The sequence below is a fragment of the Onychostruthus taczanowskii genome, unplaced genomic scaffold (assembly GCF_017590055.1).
Source record: "Onychostruthus taczanowskii isolate IOZ18803 unplaced genomic scaffold, ASM1759005v1 scaffold82, whole genome shotgun sequence".
NCBI classification, from domain to species: domain Eukaryota; kingdom Metazoa; phylum Chordata; class Aves; order Passeriformes; family Passeridae; genus Onychostruthus; species Onychostruthus taczanowskii.
This window is the reverse complement of record NW_024506112.1, coordinates 5,256,888-5,277,760: the sequence shown is the minus strand read 5'-3', so window position 1 is coordinate 5,277,760 and position 20,873 is coordinate 5,256,888. Positions and strand designations below refer to the sequence as shown.

General features: G+C 42.1%; 1 protein-coding gene across 1 annotated transcript in view; it reads right to left on the bottom strand.

The window, feature by feature from the left end:
• Positions 1-1,658: 1,658 nt before the first annotated feature.
• ARHGEF38 (Rho guanine nucleotide exchange factor 38) overlaps positions 1,659-20,873 on the bottom strand; it is a 35,815-nt gene continuing 16,600 nt past the window's right edge. Inside the window, exons 4-14 of the mRNA XM_041424507.1 lie at positions 19,383-19,530; positions 16,373-16,390; positions 12,214-12,413; positions 11,583-11,716; positions 9,640-9,744; positions 8,337-8,459; positions 6,258-6,578; positions 4,345-4,485; positions 3,000-3,198; positions 2,559-2,818; positions 1,659-1,844 (exon numbers count right to left, since the gene is read on the bottom strand). Of these exons, the coding sequence (XP_041280441.1) occupies positions 1,659-1,844; positions 2,559-2,818; positions 3,000-3,198; positions 4,345-4,485; positions 6,258-6,578; positions 8,337-8,459; positions 9,640-9,744; positions 11,583-11,716; positions 12,214-12,413; positions 16,373-16,390; positions 19,383-19,530 (1,835 nt within the window). The remainder of the gene's footprint in view (positions 1,845-2,558; positions 2,819-2,999; positions 3,199-4,344; positions 4,486-6,257; positions 6,579-8,336; positions 8,460-9,639; positions 9,745-11,582; positions 11,717-12,213; positions 12,414-16,372; positions 16,391-19,382; positions 19,531-20,873) is intronic.

The following is a 20,873-nucleotide window of genomic DNA, read 5'->3' as shown; positions in this document are numbered from 1 at the left end:
CTGTGATCCCCTGCTGCATTCAATCTCTGAGCAAGACTGACAACTTTTTCTACCCTTCTATGAAAATAATCTGAAAATTGACGACATTAAAGAAAATGAAACCAGGTTCATTAGCATAGCAGAAACTATTGTGCGTAGCAACTGCCCTAACTTTTTTTTGTGCCCTAACTGCCCATCCTTTTTTTGCTGACAGGTTATTTTCTATTACATCTCACTAAGCATTTTGAATAATTTTATCTTCAAGCCTCACTCTTTAAACTATGGGAAGTAGTAGCTCAGACAAAAGCTTTAGAGCAATTTCTGTTTGCCCTCAACCATCAACACAACCTGCCCCCTCCCACCCTTGATTGTAACAGTGTTGTCATTTTTGTCATCAGTACAAGCAATTATGCAAACCAGAAAATACCTGGCAGGAGTTTACTTTCAGTTACACTATTTGCAGCAGGCATAATCACTTCTTTTGTTTCCTTTTGCAGTGCTTTGCACAGGTCTTTGCTAATCACTAGAGGACCTCGGCATTGCTGTGGTGAAATACCTCGTGTCGAGCACTCAGATACCAGTGAGAGTCACAAGGAGGTGTTTTCTGTTTGCTGTCACCATTCAGTCTGTCTTAAGTGCAGGGCACCAGCCTGACCTAGGAATCACTGCAGTCAGTCAACCTAAAGAAACTTATTAACTAGATATTATGATCCCTGCGTTTGACTTAAGCAATCAAAGAGGCACTAAATGTTAATTGAAAGGCATCACTTGACTTCTTTTTTTCTTTCTTTTTTTTTCTTTTTAACTAGTAAATTTCCCAAGACTAATAACACAGGTTTCATTTCACTACACAGATCTTGCACTAAAGCAGTTAGTGTGGAGATGTATGTGGATTTCAAACCTGGGGCACTTCCATATTGCTACAAACTGTTTCTACCATATGAAGCAGTTGTGTAATTAATTTGAAAATTATGACTGCTTTATGTCACAGTGCCTGTTTCTAGTGCCCCCTCTTTTCCTTCCTGCATTTCTATATTTAACTAAACATACCTTCTTCCCTGGGACTAGTCACTGGTACCACCACACCTGGTATGTCTTAAATGTTGAAATGTTTCCTTTAAATTAAAGCCCTTTTTCTTTTCCCAATCCAATAATCTCCGCTGAGAAAAAAGGTTCTTCACAAAAGCAGCTGAGGATAAAAACAGACAATCAAAAAAGCTCAAGTTTTAAGAAGTGTCTGTGTTCACTGAGATAACAGTTCAGAAACAACTCAGCCTACAGTATCCCTGATGACTGAATTTGTCCTTTTTCAAGGCTAATTCTCTTCATCTTGAATATTATTTGCTAAATATCATGGAAGAAAAATGTAATTTCATCTGTGATTTGTACTTGTAGGTTGAGTCTTGATGTATGACGCTTTGACAAAAGAGAAAATTATGGGGTAATAGAAAAGCAAGCTCTTCAGCATGTTAATCAGAATCAGTCTTCCTGTTAAATGTTTCCTCCCTCAGGTCTTGACAAGGTGATGGCTTTTGGAGAATGGAGCTTCTCAGTATCATTTGTGTGCTGGATACCATGGCTTCTGTCAATCACTTGTGAGCTTGCTTTGCTTGCAGCAAACCTAACAGATGATTATTCTGTCTGCTTCAGGGAGTCTGGCTCAACAGGCCCTTCCTCTCCTAAGCATATGTCATCTTCCCTAGATAATTAGATGGTACATATCCCTTCTGACCTTTTGCTTCAGCTAGCCACCATTCCTTATTGCCGCTCAGGTCGGAAAAGCGAAGTATCCTCACCCTCTGGTACTCCTGAAGGCTGAGTTCTTGATCACTTCTAGCTTGAAATGCATAAACAGCATAGAAGATCTGAAAAAGAAAAGCCACAAAAAAAAAATCAGAATTGAGAAGTGTAGCCACATGTTACTGTGTATCTGTGTGTCAGTAGCAGTTCTGTATACAGAAATGTAATAAAATGTACCAGCGTTCAACTACATGGCCTGCAATTTATAGACAGGGCCAAAATAAAAAGTAAAATTGAAGCATCTGGGGAGTTCTGCATGACAAACCAATCTCCAAGACCTCATCACTTTGCAGCACTGGTAAGATTTTCAGCTTGCACCAAGTGCCCATGGGTTGCATGAAGGATTTTTCAGCAAGGTTTCCTCATGGAGAATCACCTGTGCTTAAAGCTCCTGTGCTCAAATGTGGCACATGGGTCACTTCTGTGCCTTGCTGATCAGCATTCTTGTCACAGCTTTCTTGTCAACAGTAAGTTAAAAATCCCCCAAACTGAGCTATTTTGCAAGGTCCTGCTCCATATGAGAACCTTGAGGTATACATGGGGTGGGATAATGCAAGAGTGTTTTCTGTGACAGGGGACTGCAATTCACAGTTTAACTGATTCTCTTTTTCTACCTCACAGCTATTTAAGAGCAGAGAATAATGAATTCCTATATCACACTGACAGATTGGTGCCACTCTTTTCTGGTTTGAAAGGAAAACATTTAAATTACTAACAGTATAATTTTGGATTTTAAATAGGAACAACAAGAAGACAGGCGCAGTGTGTATCATACTTACCTGCTGATCATCCATACCCTGAAGAGCACCAGTCTCTGTGCCATTGATAGAAGAATTTTCACAGAAGTGAAAAGGTGAGCTGCTGTCACTCTTCTTGTACCCTGGGCTGCTTGTGCTGCTGTCAGCAGGGGGCCGTGAAGAGACAAAGAGGCTGATGTCATCAAAATCATCATCACCAAAGCCATTTTCTGCTACATCCTTCTGCGTTTTGGCTGGATTGTATGGCTTCAGGAAGGAGGAATACACATACCCTGTGAGGACTAGAAACCAGAATAAAGAGACAGAAAATAAATAAACAGCAAAACGCCGCTAAAATAATTTCAAAACCAACCGTTTTATGCAGCTGTCAGCGTGACAGAGGCAAACAGATGGGGCCAGAATGAAAAGAAATCAATATCCCAAAGGGAAACTGTTATTGGGATATTTGTGCAGAGAACTTACTTCCTGTGTCAACAAGCCATCTGCTTGTGCTTCCAAAGGGGTCCTTTTGCTCCACAACAGCCACCAGTTCTCCTTCATGCAAGTCAATGTCGAATTCCTGCGCGGCGTTGCACTTGCGCTTAGCCTGGTACAGCGACTCGGTGCTGTACGTGGACAGCAGCTTGGACCTGTGCTCCTCTGTTTGCCGTGGGGACTCCAGCTGGAAACAAACAAATCATACTCATCCTCAGTAATGCTGGGGCCATTTCCATATAAAAATGCTGCACGTGGCAACTGACCCAGCGTTTTAACACACAGACCAAGGAGTTACTTACACCGGGACCAAATCTCCTCTGCATATGCCCGAAGAACCTGTCCCACTGCTATATTAACAGGTGAGCAATAAAGGGCAGATTTTGAAGAAATGTAGGAATTTCACTAAAGACCTCTTAGTCTGTCCTCTGCTCTCAAAGAGGTGGTGTTCTGTATGTGAACTCTCTCCTGCCTAATTGGTTTTCCGTAGCCATGACCTTTGTAATCCGATGTAATATCACCAAAAAAGCATAATCCAAAAATGGGCTGAGGTGTGCTAAGGCCACATAACAACTTGCATGATAAGGCATTAGGCAAAAAAATCAATGGTACCCAAACTGGCTCATTTCTGTGTGAAATTACCTCTCTAATGAGGGCAAGATGGCATTACCTGCTGGAAGCATATTCATTTCAGGGTTTGGTTAGAGGGCAGGGAGGGGAGTGCTGCACGTCAATGGGACCTTAACATACCACAGAAGCAAGAGCACCTGTGCCTTCACTGATGCTGAAAGGAATTCTACAACTGCCCCAGCTTCTCCTGTAAACCTGCACCCAAGTCCTTATTTTACTGTAAACTAAACTCCTAAAACCTCCAGAAACATCTGATAAGATTCGCAACACAGAATTCCTGGTGGATTTTCTGAATCTTCTGCTGTGGGTGTGTATGTTTGTACATATATGTGTAAACACCAGTGCATATAACCACAGCTGAGCACAAGGAAAAAAAAAATCTTCTGAATAAGAAAATTAAGATGCACTATAAGAGTATTTAACAAAAGAAGTTACCAAAGTTTACATATATCTTAGCCTTACCATGTGCTTAAAGGCCTAAGGACAATCTGAGGTAATTTCAAGTGGATTTTCAAGATACTAGCATGAAAAAAGTGAAAAATCTTTAGAAGTTACTGGTCAATGAAAACTTTACTCCAACAATGCGATTCAGAGTCGTGGTGGAGAGACAAAGCCCAAACCTTTAGGTGGCATAAAAATGGATTTGCTTCAAAAGTGATCGAAAGAGGATGCTTCATACACAATTTGGATGTATGGTACTCACCGGAGAAGGAACAGGTTTCTTTTTTTCCAGGCTCAATTTTCTCTCAATAAAGATTGCACTGCTGTTTTCTTTTACAAAATTCAGCTTTTGAACCTCCTCTATCAATTGATTCTGCACTTCACAGATGCTTGAGGAGGACAGCTGCAAACACAAATGTGGGTTAGATCTCATGTACAAAATGGTAGGGAGATTGGAGAGACCAGATTTAATTTAATTTGCTGAGTGCTAGGAGTCAGGAAATCTAACAAGTTATGTCTATTTTCTGCAGAGCCCATAAGCAGTGCACTCTCTACGTATGAGATGTAAAGAGAAGAAAGGTCTTTGCTTAAAGAAAGTTTCTAATGGACGCTATTACATTTAACAGACATAGCAATTGAAGTTAAATCATTAAAAATATTCTAAATGGTGATGAAAATGAAGAGCCTCGCATTTATGCTACTGAGCCACTTGCTTTCAGATGCAAATGGGCATCTCAGCAGCTATCAGAGTGGTCAATGTGCTGCAAGGCTTGGAGTAGTTTACTCCACAGCTGTGTGTTTGTGCAACTGAGAGCTGCCAGCAGGTTAAAAATTGTTGGGTAACTGAGTCTCTGTCTGTTGCACTGAATAAGTGCTTTTCGTGTATGTCAAATACCAAATGCATTTGCTGATGTAAACAGGAAAAAAGAAAAAGAAGGTAATTTTGTAGCCAGACCCTCACTAAAAACAATGCCCAGTACAACAGCTTTCAACACATGAAAACATCAAATTACAGGGATGAAATTTCTTCATGCAGAAAAATCCTTAATTTTCCCATTAAACACCATAGCTCTATATGTTGATCCTGACCTTCTTTGCTTAATTTTTCACCTGCCCTTACTATAATGTGCTCTGTTCCAACCTTGATGGAAAGGAATACTCCAGAATTGCCTTACTAGAGTTTGTTTCCCAAGCAGCCTTGCTTCTGTTCAGGTGAGTGGATTTGTATGTGTGGAAGGCATTGTTGCAGCTGTGTTTCTCAGGGGGTTCAAGTCCTCCAGGCGAGTATTCATTACTGCTGAGAGATATCTGCAGGAGTTTCTACATCATATTTGGGTTTTAAAGCACCTTGATTTTCATAAAAATTTTTTCATCGGATCTCCTAACTTGTTTCTCTTTTTGCAGTCATCTGCGACTCTGCAGGTCTAGCAGCAAAGGAGGTGTTCATGCCCTTTCTTATAATTTCCTGTTTTCTGGGCTAGTCAGGGTACATGCTAAGATATGCTGGCAGCTGCCTTCTTTCTGCCTCCCTGTAATACTCTTGCCATTACTATCACTGCAACAGCAGGAACAGTTCCATTAGGACCATTCCCAATGAAAAGCCCAGATCTGACAAAAGTTCAGAACAGAAGTTCCTCAAAACTCACTCCAGAGTGACCTTACTGTGGCCTTCAGAACATAAAGGGGGCCTACAGGAAAGCTGGAGAGGGACATTTTACAAGGGCATGTAGTGACAGGACAAGGGGGAGTGGCTTTAAACTGAAAGAGGGCGGCTTTATATTGGTTTACTGTGGCCCAGGTGAGGCACTGAAATGGCTTCTGCAAGAAAGCTGTGGGTTCCTTATTCCTGGAAGCTTTAAAGGTCAGGTTGGATGGGGCTTTAAGCAACCTGGTCGAGTGGAAGGTGTCCCTGTTAATGGCAGGGGAATTGGAACTAGAAGGTCTTTAAGATCCCTTCCAGCCAAACCATTTTGATTCTAAGAACTTAATCTGTACTGAGCTTGCAAAGGGAAAAAAAACCCCAAATCTGACTGTGCTCAGCAGAACAAACAAAATACAAAATCAGTAAATCAGTGTAGCTTTGTAGATATGTGTCCTACATAACTTTTACCAAAGCATACAGAAATAAGAAAAGAGAATTTAAGGCACAGCTACACCAGTTTCTAATGTACTTACTGGAACAGGCACCACGACAGCTGAGTTTGATTGAAGTGCTGCAAACATGATATTCCTGAGCAGGGTGATGAAGCAATGTAGACAGTTCAACACGATCTTTTTGGCTGCTCTGTTGAATACCTGAAGTTCTTCCACTAGCTGTGCATTTAGAGCCTCATAGTCTTTCTTTGCCAGGTCCAGCTCTTCTCCAGCTGACCTCTGAAGGTAGCTGTTGTAGTCCAACAACTTGTCATAGCGCTTCTGGATGAGCTTCTGAGGGCCTGGAAACAGGGCTTGCAGTGCTGACAGAGGAGTCAAGACAAGCATGTCCAGCTGAGCCATCTGGAAAGTATAAACCAGACCTACTCATTACCTCATTGATACAGTCCATCCGATGCCATAAGGGGCTGAGCCTGATCCTGCCCATCAAGCAATCTGTTAATCATTCTTCGCAAAGCTTTGCTTCCAGAGGCAGTTTCAAGCAGGGTCCAGCATGACTTAGAATCCCCTTCGTAACGGGAGATGTTAATTTTTTAGATGTTAGCTTTTCAGCTTACAGTGTCTGCTAATGGCAGTGGTCCCTTGGAGCAGGCAACCTCAGGTACTGCCCCTAGGGAGCTGCCACTGCAAGTACTGGTCAAATGAAACTGGGATTTCCTTAGCTGGAAGGCCCACATCAATATATAGTCTAAAGCAAATGAGGTCTTATTAAGTGGCAGCCTTGAATTCTCTCAAAGCTGCTTTTCTTTTTTTTTTTTTTCCTTTTTTTTTTTTTCTCTCTCTCCTGGAAACAGCTGTAACTCAATTCCTGTTTAAGCAAACACAAACAATCACTTGATTTGATTAAATTAGGTTATGCTTGTTGGTTTTATCTCTAGTAATCAACAAAATTAGACACCTGGTAAAAAAACCAGTCTTCCTTACACTTTTCCATTAGTCTCTAATTGTCTCATGGGATTAATATTGCATGAAATAAAATTTATTTTTGTAAGTCATTTGTTCAAGTAAAGCACAAGCTTGTAGTGAGTGAAATTCATCATCATATTAAAGCTCTTGGACATTCTGTGTGAATTACGTTGTTGGGTTGGATATGAGAATAAAAAAGCATCTGCCTCTGCATTCTCATAAACATAGCAGAGTCGAGGACAAACCCATTTTAGCCCCAGAGTTGCTCTCCAAGGCCAAGATGATGTACACTGGCTAAATAGCTCCTATTTTATTTCCAGCTGAAAAACTGGGCTGTGTTTAGTGAACTGATTTTTGATGCATTAAGAAAACAATTCTTCCAAACTGCTGGACCTGATTTCTTAAAAAGAGGCTACTGGGAATTTCTGCCCTGAAAATTTTCCAAAAATCTAATGAGAGAGGAAAGTATACATTATTGACAAATGCACCTCCACCTCTGAATTTTTCCAGCTTGAGCAGCTGTTTGAATAAGCAGCCTGTCCCATTTTGAAAAGACATTTAAGTATCTTATTAGAGCCAGGCTCTTTCTAGAGTTCATTTTAATTCTGAAAGCAGGTGAGTTGAAAAACTATTACTATTTTTTAAATCATTTTATTAATTATTGTGGGCTATATTTGGATTTTTCATGGTTTCCCCATATCAAGGATTTGACAGCTCTATGTTAATATCTGATGATCTGAGAGGCCTTTTTCCAGTTAATAAATCTGAGATTTTTACAGATCTGTGATTCCAGGAGCTAACAGTACATAAGCATAATACCAATCACAAAAATCACTCAAACTGCAAGTGCTGGTAACAAAAGTAGCAAGGCAACAATCTCCTGCTCTTTTCTGAAGTTCAGGTGAAACAATTACAGAACTGTTTAGGTGATATAAATTTGACACAAAGATTTTAGTATGAACCCAGGAATTTAGCTTCACAGGTTTTCTTTTGTTCTTCTAAGGAAAACACAATTCATTTATATTGTATTTTATCTTAGTTCCTACAGAAATTCAACCAAACCCCCCATTTATCTTTCCCAACAGATTCCTAAGCTGGGTTTTTTTCCTCTTTTCTGTCCTAGTCTTCCTCACATACACCTGTTTTCTCAGACATACAGATAGCTGCGTAACACTGGACATTGCATTAACTTACAAAGTCTTCACATAGATTTGCAGTGTTGGTCTGTTTTTCTGAACAGTCATCGACTTTGTCATCTTTATCTTGCAGGATTTCCTGAAGCTCAATTATATTCTGGGCAGCCAGATGTATAGAATCCTAAATGAAAACATTGGAAGATGAAACTATTACAATCCATTTTAATATGCTGCATTCACTCATGCAGCTACTCAATAAATACTTCTGGAATCAGAAATATTTTCCATCTCTAACACCTATGCAGTTGCTGTGCAGTTTCCAGTCATTGTGAGGTTGTTACTGTGATAATATTTTCCTGTCCTTTGTCTATTTTCAATGTGAACTACTTAAGAATCAAGCTGTTAATGTTCAACTGAAAGAATTATGCCCTAAACTAATGAAAATCCCACTGGAATTCAGCTACTCCTCAGCAAGAAGCCAGCTTACCATCCTCAAAAATCTCTTTTGGGGGACTAAGACTACAGTGGTGTATTTCAGTTACTCAGAATTTAAATCTTAATGAAGTGTGGATCCATTTGGATAAGGAGCTGTCAGCACCACTCCAGGCAGCAGCCCTGCTTGGCTGAGCTCCCTGGCTTTCCCTGTTGCCAGAACCAAACATGGTGTGTTTGCCATAAGCCCCGGCCGGCTGGTTATTGATCTTGCCTATCTCCCAAACAACCTCCCTGCCTGGCTAGGGCACTCTTACACTTGGACAGGCCTCATGCCATCTACAAAGCTGGCAAGTAGTCCATGGGAGGGGCAGGTTGATAAATCACAAGCCAACCTTCATCTCTGGAGAGGAGGGTTGAAGCAAAGACATTTTAGAGAACTCGAGCACTCTGTACATCTAATGCTAGCCCTCAACACAACCTAAACACAAAAAAAGGGAAGGAGTCCTTCCATCCAGGATACATATTTTAGGATGTTTTAATTCATGTGGCTGTTGCTCAGTTCTTCAGTCTCTAATGAGAAGATTGGTTCAATCTCAGTTGGTCCCCCACTGCAGCAGATGGGGGTGACAGCTTCACACAGAGATTGAAAGTCCTGACTGTGCCACAGACAGAACCTTCTTCTCTGCACCTGTGGGTCTCCACAGAACCTGCCTCTGTCAGGGGAAAAATGCAAAAGTGTGGCCTTCCAAACTTCTTTGCCATGGGCTCAGTAATGCAGTGGAGGCACAGCTTATTTATTTAATATTCTGACATTGACAGCCCTGGTTATAAATAATTTGGTGTTGCCCAGCCAGTAGCAGAAATGTGTGTCAAACTGGTTATGGACAGGGTTTGTGACCACAGATTGCAAAAAGGCCTGTACACACCTGGAGATGTTGTGAACAGAGCGAAATGTTCTTCACACACAATTTCACAGTCTTCTCTAGACTTTGAAACAACTTTTCTTCCTTATTAAAAGTTCGATCTTTCACCTAAAATAGACATTTGCACTGTTATTTTGGCAGCCCAGAAGAGCCTGGCTAATGAAAGAAACATCCAGAGCGCTGCTAGAAAAATCCCTGAACTCCTCCCTTCGAAAACAGATCAACCCCTAATTCTCCCAAGCTCCAGCTGTAATTCAAGAAAAGTCAAAACCACTTGGCAACATGGCAGAGAGTTTCATTTTTAATCCTTGTGGGAGCAGGGAATTTTACTACAAAGCCGACAAAACGCTTCATTTTCCTGTGTGCTGTTGCCTCACCTGAGGAAAGGACAGGGGAAAAGGTGGAATAGGTATTTATTTTGGAGGAAAAGGTGGGATGGATATTGCAGAGGAAAAGGTGGGATGGGTGTTTCAGAGGAAAAGGAGGGATGGGTACTTCGGAGGAAAAGGTGGGATGGATATTGCAGAGTTAAACGTGGGATGGGTATTTTGGAGTTAAAGGAGGGATGGGCATTTGGGAATTAGTTAAAGGAGGGATGGGCATTGCGGAGCGGCGGCCGCAGCCGCGGCCCCGGGCGCTGTCCCGCACGGCGGCTGTAGGTGGAGCTGTTATCCCAGAGCCGTGCCAGCCTTTCCTCTGGAAACGCCGGCAGCCGCCGATGGCCTCGGGAAACTTCATGGTGCTGGCTGGGGACAGCCTGCAAACGCGGTCATTTCTGCCCGTCTTTTCCTGCAGGGGCTTCAGAAATGTCAAGTCACGTCTTAGTGGCTTTGCCGTGGGGGTGTCAGCGTGTTTCCAGACACGTGAGTTGGGAACTTTCTCCGTCTAATTAAGCAGGAGAGACGGCTGAATCTCTAACAGATGCATTCTGATACTAAAATGATCCTCAAATGTTTTAAGCTTAATTAGAAACAAAACCAAAAAAACATAAACCAGAAGTTTCTAAAGGAGGGAAAAAAAAAAAAAAAAAAAGGAAAAGAAAAATCACATATCCTCTTAATCAAATTTAATTCCCTTTTTTCTCTGATTTTATAGCCTTGCTGGTGTCTGTCACATTCTGAATACAAAAATTTCCACTGTATAAATAAATGAACAGAAGAAAATATATGTGGGTGATTTGGATCAGAGAAAAAGGAGAAACACTGATAAAAAGCAAACCAGGAAAAAATGGCATGTATCTTGTAAAGTCACATCTAGAAAGGCAAGTGTCCTTGTATAGTCAGCCATCTCATGCAGTGAGCTGCACTGGATATCACTTTCAAGGTCATTTATAATTGATTTTCTTTGAGATTTCGTTTTAAGCTTTCCTGAAAATGTTTATCTTGCTAGGTTTTGAATTACAACTTTGAAATCATGAAGGAGGATTTTACTTTTGGCCGCCCAACACCCATCAGACTCAACACAGAGTTCTTTGTAGTTTTGATGGTTCCAGGTCTTTGCACATGTAGAGGCAAACCCTGTGGCCTTTCCTAATTAGAGGTATTGCTCATCTTCCTTGGTGGATTCCAAACCTTAATGCTACAACATGAGCAAGATGGACTGAACACGTTCTCAGCCCTGACAATAATTATTGCCAGGGTATCTGCAAAATGCTGACCTCAGGCTCAGTTTCACAAAACTACCTCTCACTTCCTCTCTGCTGAAGATCAGAAGTTTGAGAAACTCTTGTGTAAAAAAAGGAAAAGGTGGAGAACACATCACATTATTTTCTATTTCAATCACAAAGATCTTTCCTGTCTTCTGTGACAGTCAGAAAATGACGTTACAAATTAGGCAGGAAAAAAAGCAGCACCACAAACTCCATTTCCAACACATTTTGAAAAACACCCTGTGCAAAAGCAGAACTGAAGCTGTCAATGCAAATCTGCAGTTGGATGAATAAGTACCTGAGGTTCTCCCCTCGTCAGTATTTTCAGATGGCTGGTGACCCTCTTGGATTTCTTGCTAATGGAGTGAATATTCAGTCGGGAAAACTTTTCTTTAAGGGTTTCATCATCATCGTTCTTCCTATACTTCAGCACTGCAGACAGAGAATTTCATTACATCAATAGTCTATATTCACAGGACTTTTCACCAGGACAGGCACACAAATATGAAACCATTTGAGAGCAGACACTTTGATGTCATTTGGGGTAATCTCATGTGAAAATGCTCAAGAGGATGAAAACCCCATTATCAACAGTAACCTTGGGAAGAGTGAACTTAGGGCTTCGACCTGGCAAATCTAAAAAAAATATTGCTATTATTGCATCTTAATTATTATCAGTGTTTGCAACTGCATTACAGACACTATAACGTTAATTCTTTCCCTGTTTTCATACTGGAGTTACCAGTCAGGTAACATAGTCCACTGAGGACAAGGGACATTAAGGCATTGTTACCCTCTTGAAGCTCAATGTATTACACAACTTGGGTGGCACCAGCTAAAATTTATATAGTGAAATATCTGAGCTGAAATATGTCTTGTAGTGGCCAGTCAAACCTACAAAGAAAGAACTTTATGTGCTCTTTTCTTACCTAAATCTTTCCTCCTTTTAAGTTCATTGATGTTCACATTAATGTTTTTCATAGCAAAAAGGGCATCTTGTAGTGGCTTGTGGTCAGGGTGAGAAGCAGGAGTTGAGTTCAAGAGCTCACGGAGTAACAAGGGATATTTCATCAGCCGTTGCACTGGTTTGATCAATAGGGATCCCAGGTCCATTAGATTTGGCTTTCCTCTGTAATTTGCACCAAAATAATTGTCACAAAATTAGAAATTCCTTGAATTGCAATTACCACTCAAGTCAAAAAATAAGATACATCTGTGAGGGAACAGGGGTGTTGTAAACGAAACCCTGCTGTCGCCCCCTCAATGAGAAATACACCCCAGGTCTCTGAATTTTCTGTTTTCAGAACTTAGCAGACATTAGCTCTGAAACCCTCCCACTCAGTCTAAAGGTGCATGTGCTATAACTCACACATCACAACACCCAGGAAGGGAGATGTAGGTGGAAGTACAAATAACAGGAAGTTTGAGAAATGCGTGTGAGAGCAGGGCTGTTACATCCTGCTCTGGGCCCTCAGGCTTAAAACTGCAACATCTCCATGCTGTGAGTAACTGGGATGCCTGTTCACAGTGCATCCCTTCTCACAACACCCCTGACTTGGCAGTGACCCTTAAGCTTTATGGCCTTTCACTTGTGGTTTTTCTTTGCTGACTGCTGGTTAGTTATTTCCAATGATGCCTCGGCTTCCAAAGGGTACCAGATCTGGCTTGGGAAATGTTGAACACACAGGATATTCACACAGGCTTGATCCAGCTTGCTGGAAGGCTCCCTAACATAAAGGCAAAGCAGGCAAGGGGCCAGGGTGGCAGAAGGATGAGAGCAGGACAGTCTCAGCTTCCAGCATGGGCACAGGGATGCTCTGTGGCTCTAGGCTCAATCCCCAGTGGCTGGGCAGCGCAGCAGAGCAGCATCCCTGGCCATTCAAGTGGCTGAGGCCATGAAGGACCCCCTGAGCTCTTGGGCCCCAGCCAGCTGAACTCACGCTCCAGCCCTGCTCCAGACAAAAGCCTTTGCTTGCACTCTCCAGGATGGAATGGGAGAGGCTGTGCAGTTTGTGGGCTGCTGCAACAGCCTCAAAGGAAATGGGAAAGGACTGAACCACACATGCCTTCACTACCTTCCATGTGCTGAGTAGAAACACGGCGTCTCCCCTGAACGGATAACACCAGGTGGCCAAGACCAGGGCCAGCCATGCTGAGGTTCCAGCAGCAGGACAGACATGTCCATGGCCTCCCCTCATGACAGCACAATCCTCAGCAAACCAGGCACAGCTCCAGCACCAGCTACCTGCCACCTCCCCTTTGGCACTAAAGGTGAGCTCCTGGTGACAGTGTGGAAGGCAAAAAAGCAGAGTAAGCTTTCCATTTGCATGCCCAAAAAGGCTCTTCTGGAGCAGAAAAGGCTTCCTGACATTAACTATGCAAGAGTTAAGGGCAGACAAAGAAGGATTTCTGCATATGGAAAGATGAAATAACACAATGTAGAAGGAAAGTACAAAAAATAGGGAACAGCCTCATGGTTTTGCAGGCTGACATCTATTGTTTTGTGTAACAGAAAGCGTAAAAGAAAAAAACCCCTTCATTCCTACTTTTATATGTGTAAAAAGTACAAGAGCCAATCCTTACTTGCTGACTAATTAACTAACAATTTGAATGCCTTTGAGAAGAGACATCTGCATATTTAAACCATCTCTCTCAAACAGGCATTATCTGTAAAAAAGTTCTGCATGAAAAAAAAATTAACAGTAGATGCCTTTTAAGGCTTCCTCATGTCCTGAAACATTCTCATCATTTCAATCCCCCTCATTTCCCCTGTATCTTACATTAAATAGAGAGCTGTTTTTCCTTCTTTCAGCTTCTGGCAGCAATAATGAAAAAAAAATCTTAAATTGTTATTGTTTTCTCTGAAAAGCCCTAAGAATGCAAATCTATAAAAGCTGCCTCATGAATGGAAAAATCTTCAAGTGTCTTCTCTTTATATAGCTGCACTTTGGACAGCTGCCCAAGTGATAAACAGCCCTCTGTTTGGTATCTGCATGACACAGTCTTGCAATATGGTGCGAGAGATAGCAGGTTTGTTATAAGATAATGACTCCCTGGGGCACTAAATGTCGCAAAGTCTGACTCATCTAATTCTCCCCAGCAAGATTAGCTGAGATAGCCACTCTGAGTCCCATTTGCAGTGCACCCTGTTAGGACCCACCGGCTGCTGGGCAGGACACGGCCTTGCCACACCACTCAAGCAGGAGAGTAATGCCTTGTGACATCTTTTGTGCAGAAAATTAAGTTGATAATTCATTTGTGATGCTACTTCAGCCTTCCCCCCACGTTATTTCGAATTTAGCGAGTATTCTAAGCCACATGTAACTGTACTAATCTCACAGCAAATTATTACCATAGTGCTGCAGTAAATGCAGCCGGCAAACTGCAGTACTGGCAAACTGAGCTCCACGGCACAGTCTCCCTCCTGCCTCCCAACAAAACTAATACAGACACATTCCCACTTGTTTAAAAAGCCCGTGGTGGTGAGCTACACAAAGGCAGGTGAGGCAGGATTTAGTTTCATTCGCTCTCACTGCAAGGCAGCTTGGTCCAGTGGCAAACACGACAGCCTGCTGGCTGGGCTGAGGCTGGTGTGATGTGCAGCTGCCACTTCTGAGATGGTGAGCAGGAATCAGGCTGCAGCAGGACTCAGAATCTTGGGCTTCATGGTCTATTATGCATGCCTTTATTTTAGTACAAGACATGTAGGGCAAATAATTCACTGTGCCATAAGTCTCTCAAGCAAACCCAGGGAATTCAGTGAGGCTGCACAGTTGTTAAGCCAAGCAGAATTTAACCTATTGAGCTGCCAGCAAAGGGCAGCACTGTCTGGTATTTATGTAATTGTTTTCTTGATCATGCTTGAATGAAAAGCAGTCTGGGAGCAGCAACCATCACAGAACATTTGGGGGGAGTTACGCTGTATTTTCCAGTTCAAGAGTAATCAGATTTTTGGGCGCAGTCCTGCCCAAAGGCTGTTGCAACTCTGCAACCTCTGATTTGCAGGTGATGGGACTTCTTGAGTGCCCCCCTGTGAGGTAGCCAAGCTCAGGGAGGGTCCCACAGCTAAACCTGCTCATTGCACTCTGCACAGCTTTGTAAGAGTCCTTTTAAACTCAGAAGGTGAGTTGTCTCCTACACTCCACTGGAAACTGTTTGAAGGAGAAAACCTGACATTCATATCTATTAGGGCTGCACAAGGCAGATCAGCCAGTCTTGTGTGATTTCAGTATGAGCTGCTGCCTCACATGATCATATTGTGACCCTCTGGATATTTTGTATCTCTTGGAGCCCCGCTCCTTGTGGGATCGCAGTACACAGGAATATCTCTTATCAAAACAAACTGCAGAGAAGCTATTTCCTATCACAGACAAAAGCTTGAAACCCCCAAAAGTAGAGTTTCAACATGCCAGTCTTTCAAAGTGTATTTTATGAAGATCATCATTTTAACATGCAATTGACTGACTGACTAACAAATTCTCTGACTTGACTTGACGTCTGTTCCTCTCCTGCCAGTATAGACCGCACTTGCTCCTCCTTTCTCCTAACGTTTTGTCTGGGGTTGTAATCTTTCTCTTCAGTTCAGACAGCCCCTCCTCTGACCTCTCACCGCAGGTAACTACAGGCAGTGCTGCATTTCAATGAACCCAACGTGCTGGATGTCCAGAAACTGCAGCTGTGATAAATTCTCTTTTACAGCTTTTCAAAGATGTCACATTTGGCACAGGAGTCCCTTAACCACAACTGATCAGTGGCTGGGGGACTTTCCTGGCTAAGTTGCAATGAACTTGTTCTTCCAGCCACTGTCGGGGGAGGATCCTAAGGTGGGCTTCTCACACAGGGCTGCTGAAGGGGTTGTCAGCTTAGAAACAGCTTTACCTGCAGGCCTGCCTGAACTGTAGCAGGAAATTGGATTTCAAAGACTGACACTATGCTGCTGACAAACACTCAGAGCATTCTGCGTATGTCCTGGAAAATTCTCCAGGGCACACTGACACAAAAGGCTTGTGTTCTTACACATACTAAAGATTAATCAAAGATACTTTAAAGATTATTTTACATGTAAAAAAAAAAAGGCATAGTACTTACTCTTCTTCATATCTCTTTCTGCAAAAGAGAAAAAAAGAAAACATGCATTAGATTCCTCCTAAAAGGATTTATGCAGACCAGGAGATTCTCAGATACACTTCAGGACACAGGGTAGCCATCTGTGGCAAGCTAGCTTAGGTTTATGGCTGCTACGTGTCAGCAGAACTGCACAAAGCAGTCAGAGGGTACTGGTGAATCTGACCCTATAACTTTTTGAATGGACAGCCCCAAATGAGAAAGGATTGTCAGAAACCTGGCTTTGGCTGTGAGACTCAGCCTTGTCCTCACATTGTTAGTGAAGGAGGTTTGGATCACTCTGCTAACAATTGTAGGTAACATCAAGCCATTAATACAAAAAGTAAAACTAAACGGCATTCTTACACTTTACATACATCTGACTACTCTCTTTAAACAGAAATGTATTTTTAAAAGAAAAAGAATACATTTTAGCCTTTTAGGGTGTAGAGTCAATGAAACTGTGAAGTTTTTTGTAGACCACACATCAACTGAAACCTCTCACGAGTAGGATGGTGTTGATACATATACCAAAAGCATCAGGGACTTAAAATTGTAGTTTGCAAACTGGTGCACAGAATGTTTTCTTATGGTATGAATACACTCAAATGCAAGAGACCCAAATGTGTCCACCTCTGCATCAGGCTTTCCTGGCATCACATCCTCAGCTACACTTTTTTGACTGCCTGCACTCTTATCTCCGGGCCCACCAGTGCCTAGCTGAGCATCTGGAAGCTGCTGCTTTCATTGCTTCTGCACTGTCAGCATTTTGTGTGCTTGTGACGTCCCTCTGCCCCTGTAACAGTTGACCGAGCTACTTCAGGCTGAGAGCTGAGCAGGTAGTTGCCAGCATCCTTTCATTTTTACCAGCTGCATTTCTTTGGCTAGGCTAGCAAACAACATCCCCAGTTTGCATAATCACTGCTGAAACATGGGGCTCTACAGAAACTGGATTTGCACGTCTCCAATGCAGACACCTACATTTTGGGATGCATTTTTTCCTCTTCAGTCAAAAGGAACAGGAATCTCAACATAGCTAATTAAATCTGATTTGTCTGTACAGATGTGCAGAGTGTCACTCTCAAATTGCTCCTGATATAGAACTTGTTTTTCACATGTCAGATATTACTCAGTGGAGGAACAGAAGCCCCTACTAATGTCAGCTCATTTAAAATTTTTTAAAGTGGAACAATATTCTTTCCAAGGGAAAAGAAAAATATTTAACAAGTAAACATTTTTCAAAGATAGTCAGCACCAGCCCCCACATTTGTTATGTCTCACAATGGAAAACAGCCTGTAACTTATTTGGTAACAATCCTGCATAGTTTTCTTCCTAGGGCAAATATTCTCCACTGGGTAGAAACAGTTTTAGATGACCACAGTTCTGAATCTCATCATGCACTTTCAGGTCTTAATAGTTGAATTGACTGCAATCTTTAGGCACTGGGAAAAATCACAACATAATATAAACACACCAGTGCTTTTATTGTTGGTTCCTGTTTAAAGGCTAATCAGGAAAGAATAAGGCAAAACAAGGCTTCATTGTAAGGCAGTCCTTGTCACTTCCTGCCAGCAAAGGCTACAGTGGCTCAGCACAAAATATCCTTTCTCTTCACAAAGCCCAGCTGTGGTTTTGGAACAGGAGCACCTCTTGCTGGCTCTGGAATACAAGCAGCAACATCCACCCCAGGATGTACATGGATATAATTTTTTATCTTTATTTCCTTCCATGTCCCCTTGCCTCAGTAGCATGGATAAATGAACAACAGTGGTGGCTTCTCTTGATTAGTCAGGAAAGATTATTGTAGGCATCAGCACCAAAACACCCATTTAGCGGAAATACCTGGCCATCCATTAGCCTGAAGGCCTGAGTTTATATGAATATTTATTTCTTTCAACTTCCAGGGTGGCTAAAACTTGAGAACCCTGCAAATATACTTTGTTATATATTTAAGAGCCAAACATGTTGCACAAGAGAAGCTTCATTTTCAACATAACTTGTCTTCAAAGCAAACATTTCTCTTTTAATGTTATTAATATTTTCCTTCACCACTCTTTCCAGATTTCACTTGGACATACTTCCCATCTCCTAAGTCTTAACAGATCTCTGCAGACCAATCACTAATTAGGGCGTGGCTGAAATATCTGTTGCTGATGTACACTCCTTTATTTGTGATAACTTTACATCTCTCCTGCAATGTGCAGCATGGGCCTGGAGCTGGAGCCAGACCTCTGGTCTGAATGTGTGGCATGATCCCTCCTGACAGCTCTGTGTGACGCTTTTGGGAAGGTGAGGGGCAAGGGGATTTATGGGTGGGAAGAGAAGTGCTCTCCATGGAGTGGATGAGCTGGTCCCTGCCACTGGCTGCAGGAGGAAGCTGTGCTGGAAGACAGATGGATCCATTATTTGGCAACATCCCCAGTTCTGTACACATTTTCCCAAGGGGCTGGCACTGGAGCCAGTGGCACAAAACACCTCCCTCTGGTGGGAACTGGCAGCTTGCTCCACCACTGTTTCCTCTCAGATGTCCCGCTCATGAGGAGTTGGGAACTACACAGCAGCTCCAGATATTGGGGCTTTGTAGCAGCAGCCCAGAACTGCCAGTGCACTTGAGCAGCTCTATAACAGCCTGTTCCAATTCAAGGAGCAGACTAGCTGAAGACAGGGGGCAGCAAGTTTCCTGGGAGCTGGAAAAAATGTTCCTAATAGCCCACAATATGATGCAGCAATTTTTTTTTTTTTTTTGCCAGTATGGGGCACTGAAACTAAGGAAAGAGCAACCTTTCTTGTGCTATTTTTGGCCATCTAAGAGAGAAAAAAATCTAATCATGGCCCCTGGCTTGTCATCTTTTCATGAAAGCAGCATAAGCCAGAGCTCCCAGCAAGCCTTATAAAACTCCGGATTTACAGGGGACCTTTCATCTACATCCATTTAAAATGTTCCCTGCCAGGCAACTGACTATGGACGGAAATCATCATTTGAAAAGATCTTACTTTAAGGACTGTACACAGTCTCTTAAATGCTGCTTCAGTTCTTCATCCTTTTCATAGTATTCCAGCATGGTGTGTGCATCATCATGGTGATAGCAATAGATTTTATATGTGTCTTCTAGTGGGCCTTTAATCTGCAAGAACACTTCCCCTGTTAAGGAGAAAAACAAAGCATGTCAAGTCAGACAACAGCATCTCAGAAGGAGTTTTATTATTCCACCACATTAGCCGTGAGCTAAAAAGGCTGGCTTCCACTTTACTTCCCTTAGAAATGATCTTGTGTGTTTATGTGCATTATTTATTACATGTATTTCTCAGCTGCTCATCTTTGTCATAGCCAGGCACCATTATATCAGTGTTAATGCACAAAAATTCCCTCAGGGGAAAAACATGAAATCTCTATACCTCATACCCCTTCCAACACAACCTCCTAATTCACTGCCCCAGCTTAATGCCCCTTCATTGGAAAACACACAGGAGAGCTTAACTAATAAAGGGAGACCATTTTTGTGTCATGGTCTGGCAGGAGGGATGAATGTAAGCCTGTTAGTTTTCCTTTTGACTTTTTATCATGAATATGAACTTAAATGGGTAATAACAGGAATAATGACTCTATCTTCCATTAGCCATTTCAATTTTATCTGTTTTGCAAAACCTTGAAATGGCAATTGTTATGACCTAGAATAGAGAATTTTCTCTGCACGACAGAAGAACCTCCAACCCTCCCCTAATTACATAAAACCACCATGGATTACAGCCATTTTTATATAATATTTAGGTGTATATATGGCTGAAGAGGGAGAACACCTCCATTTCCAGTCCTCCACACCACCATTTTCCCATAAAGAACAGTTGGGAATTTTAGAGGCACTAAAGTAGTCCTACACTCATTTCCCATTTACTTCTGGATCCTAATTGTCTCAGCCTAAAATTCTTGTGTCTGTTTCTGTGTATGTAAGAAATCTGAGCAGGGAAGGCATGCTTCATCTCTTCTGCTGAGATATTAGTTCAGTTCTTACACACTTATGCAGCAGCCCCCTGATCAGCATCCTTGGAAATACATATAATAAACAACAGCAAAGCTGAAAACTCCTGTCGGGCATTTACTAAAAATTATATCTATGTGGCAACCAGTCCAAATAGATGTTTATAAACATTCCTGTGGAGTTACAGCAATGATTATTAAAGTTAAAAGCACAGCACTGCATTAATTGGGAGCTCTCTATTCATTCACAGAGCAAGCACTGAGCTGTCAGGCATCCTGCATGTTTCATCCTGACTGGAGTGTGCTGTTCCATAATACATTGCATTGAACTGCTCCATCTTAAAGTGAAAAATGATTCAGTTACCACAGTAACACAGCCCTGGGTTTATCCCCTAGCAGTGAAGGTTAACTGAGCTGTCTAATGCACATTGGTTTCAGGGTGCAAATAAGGGAAAAAACAATGAGGAGCTAAGACCACCATAGTAACATTTTAGTTACTGTAAGGGCAG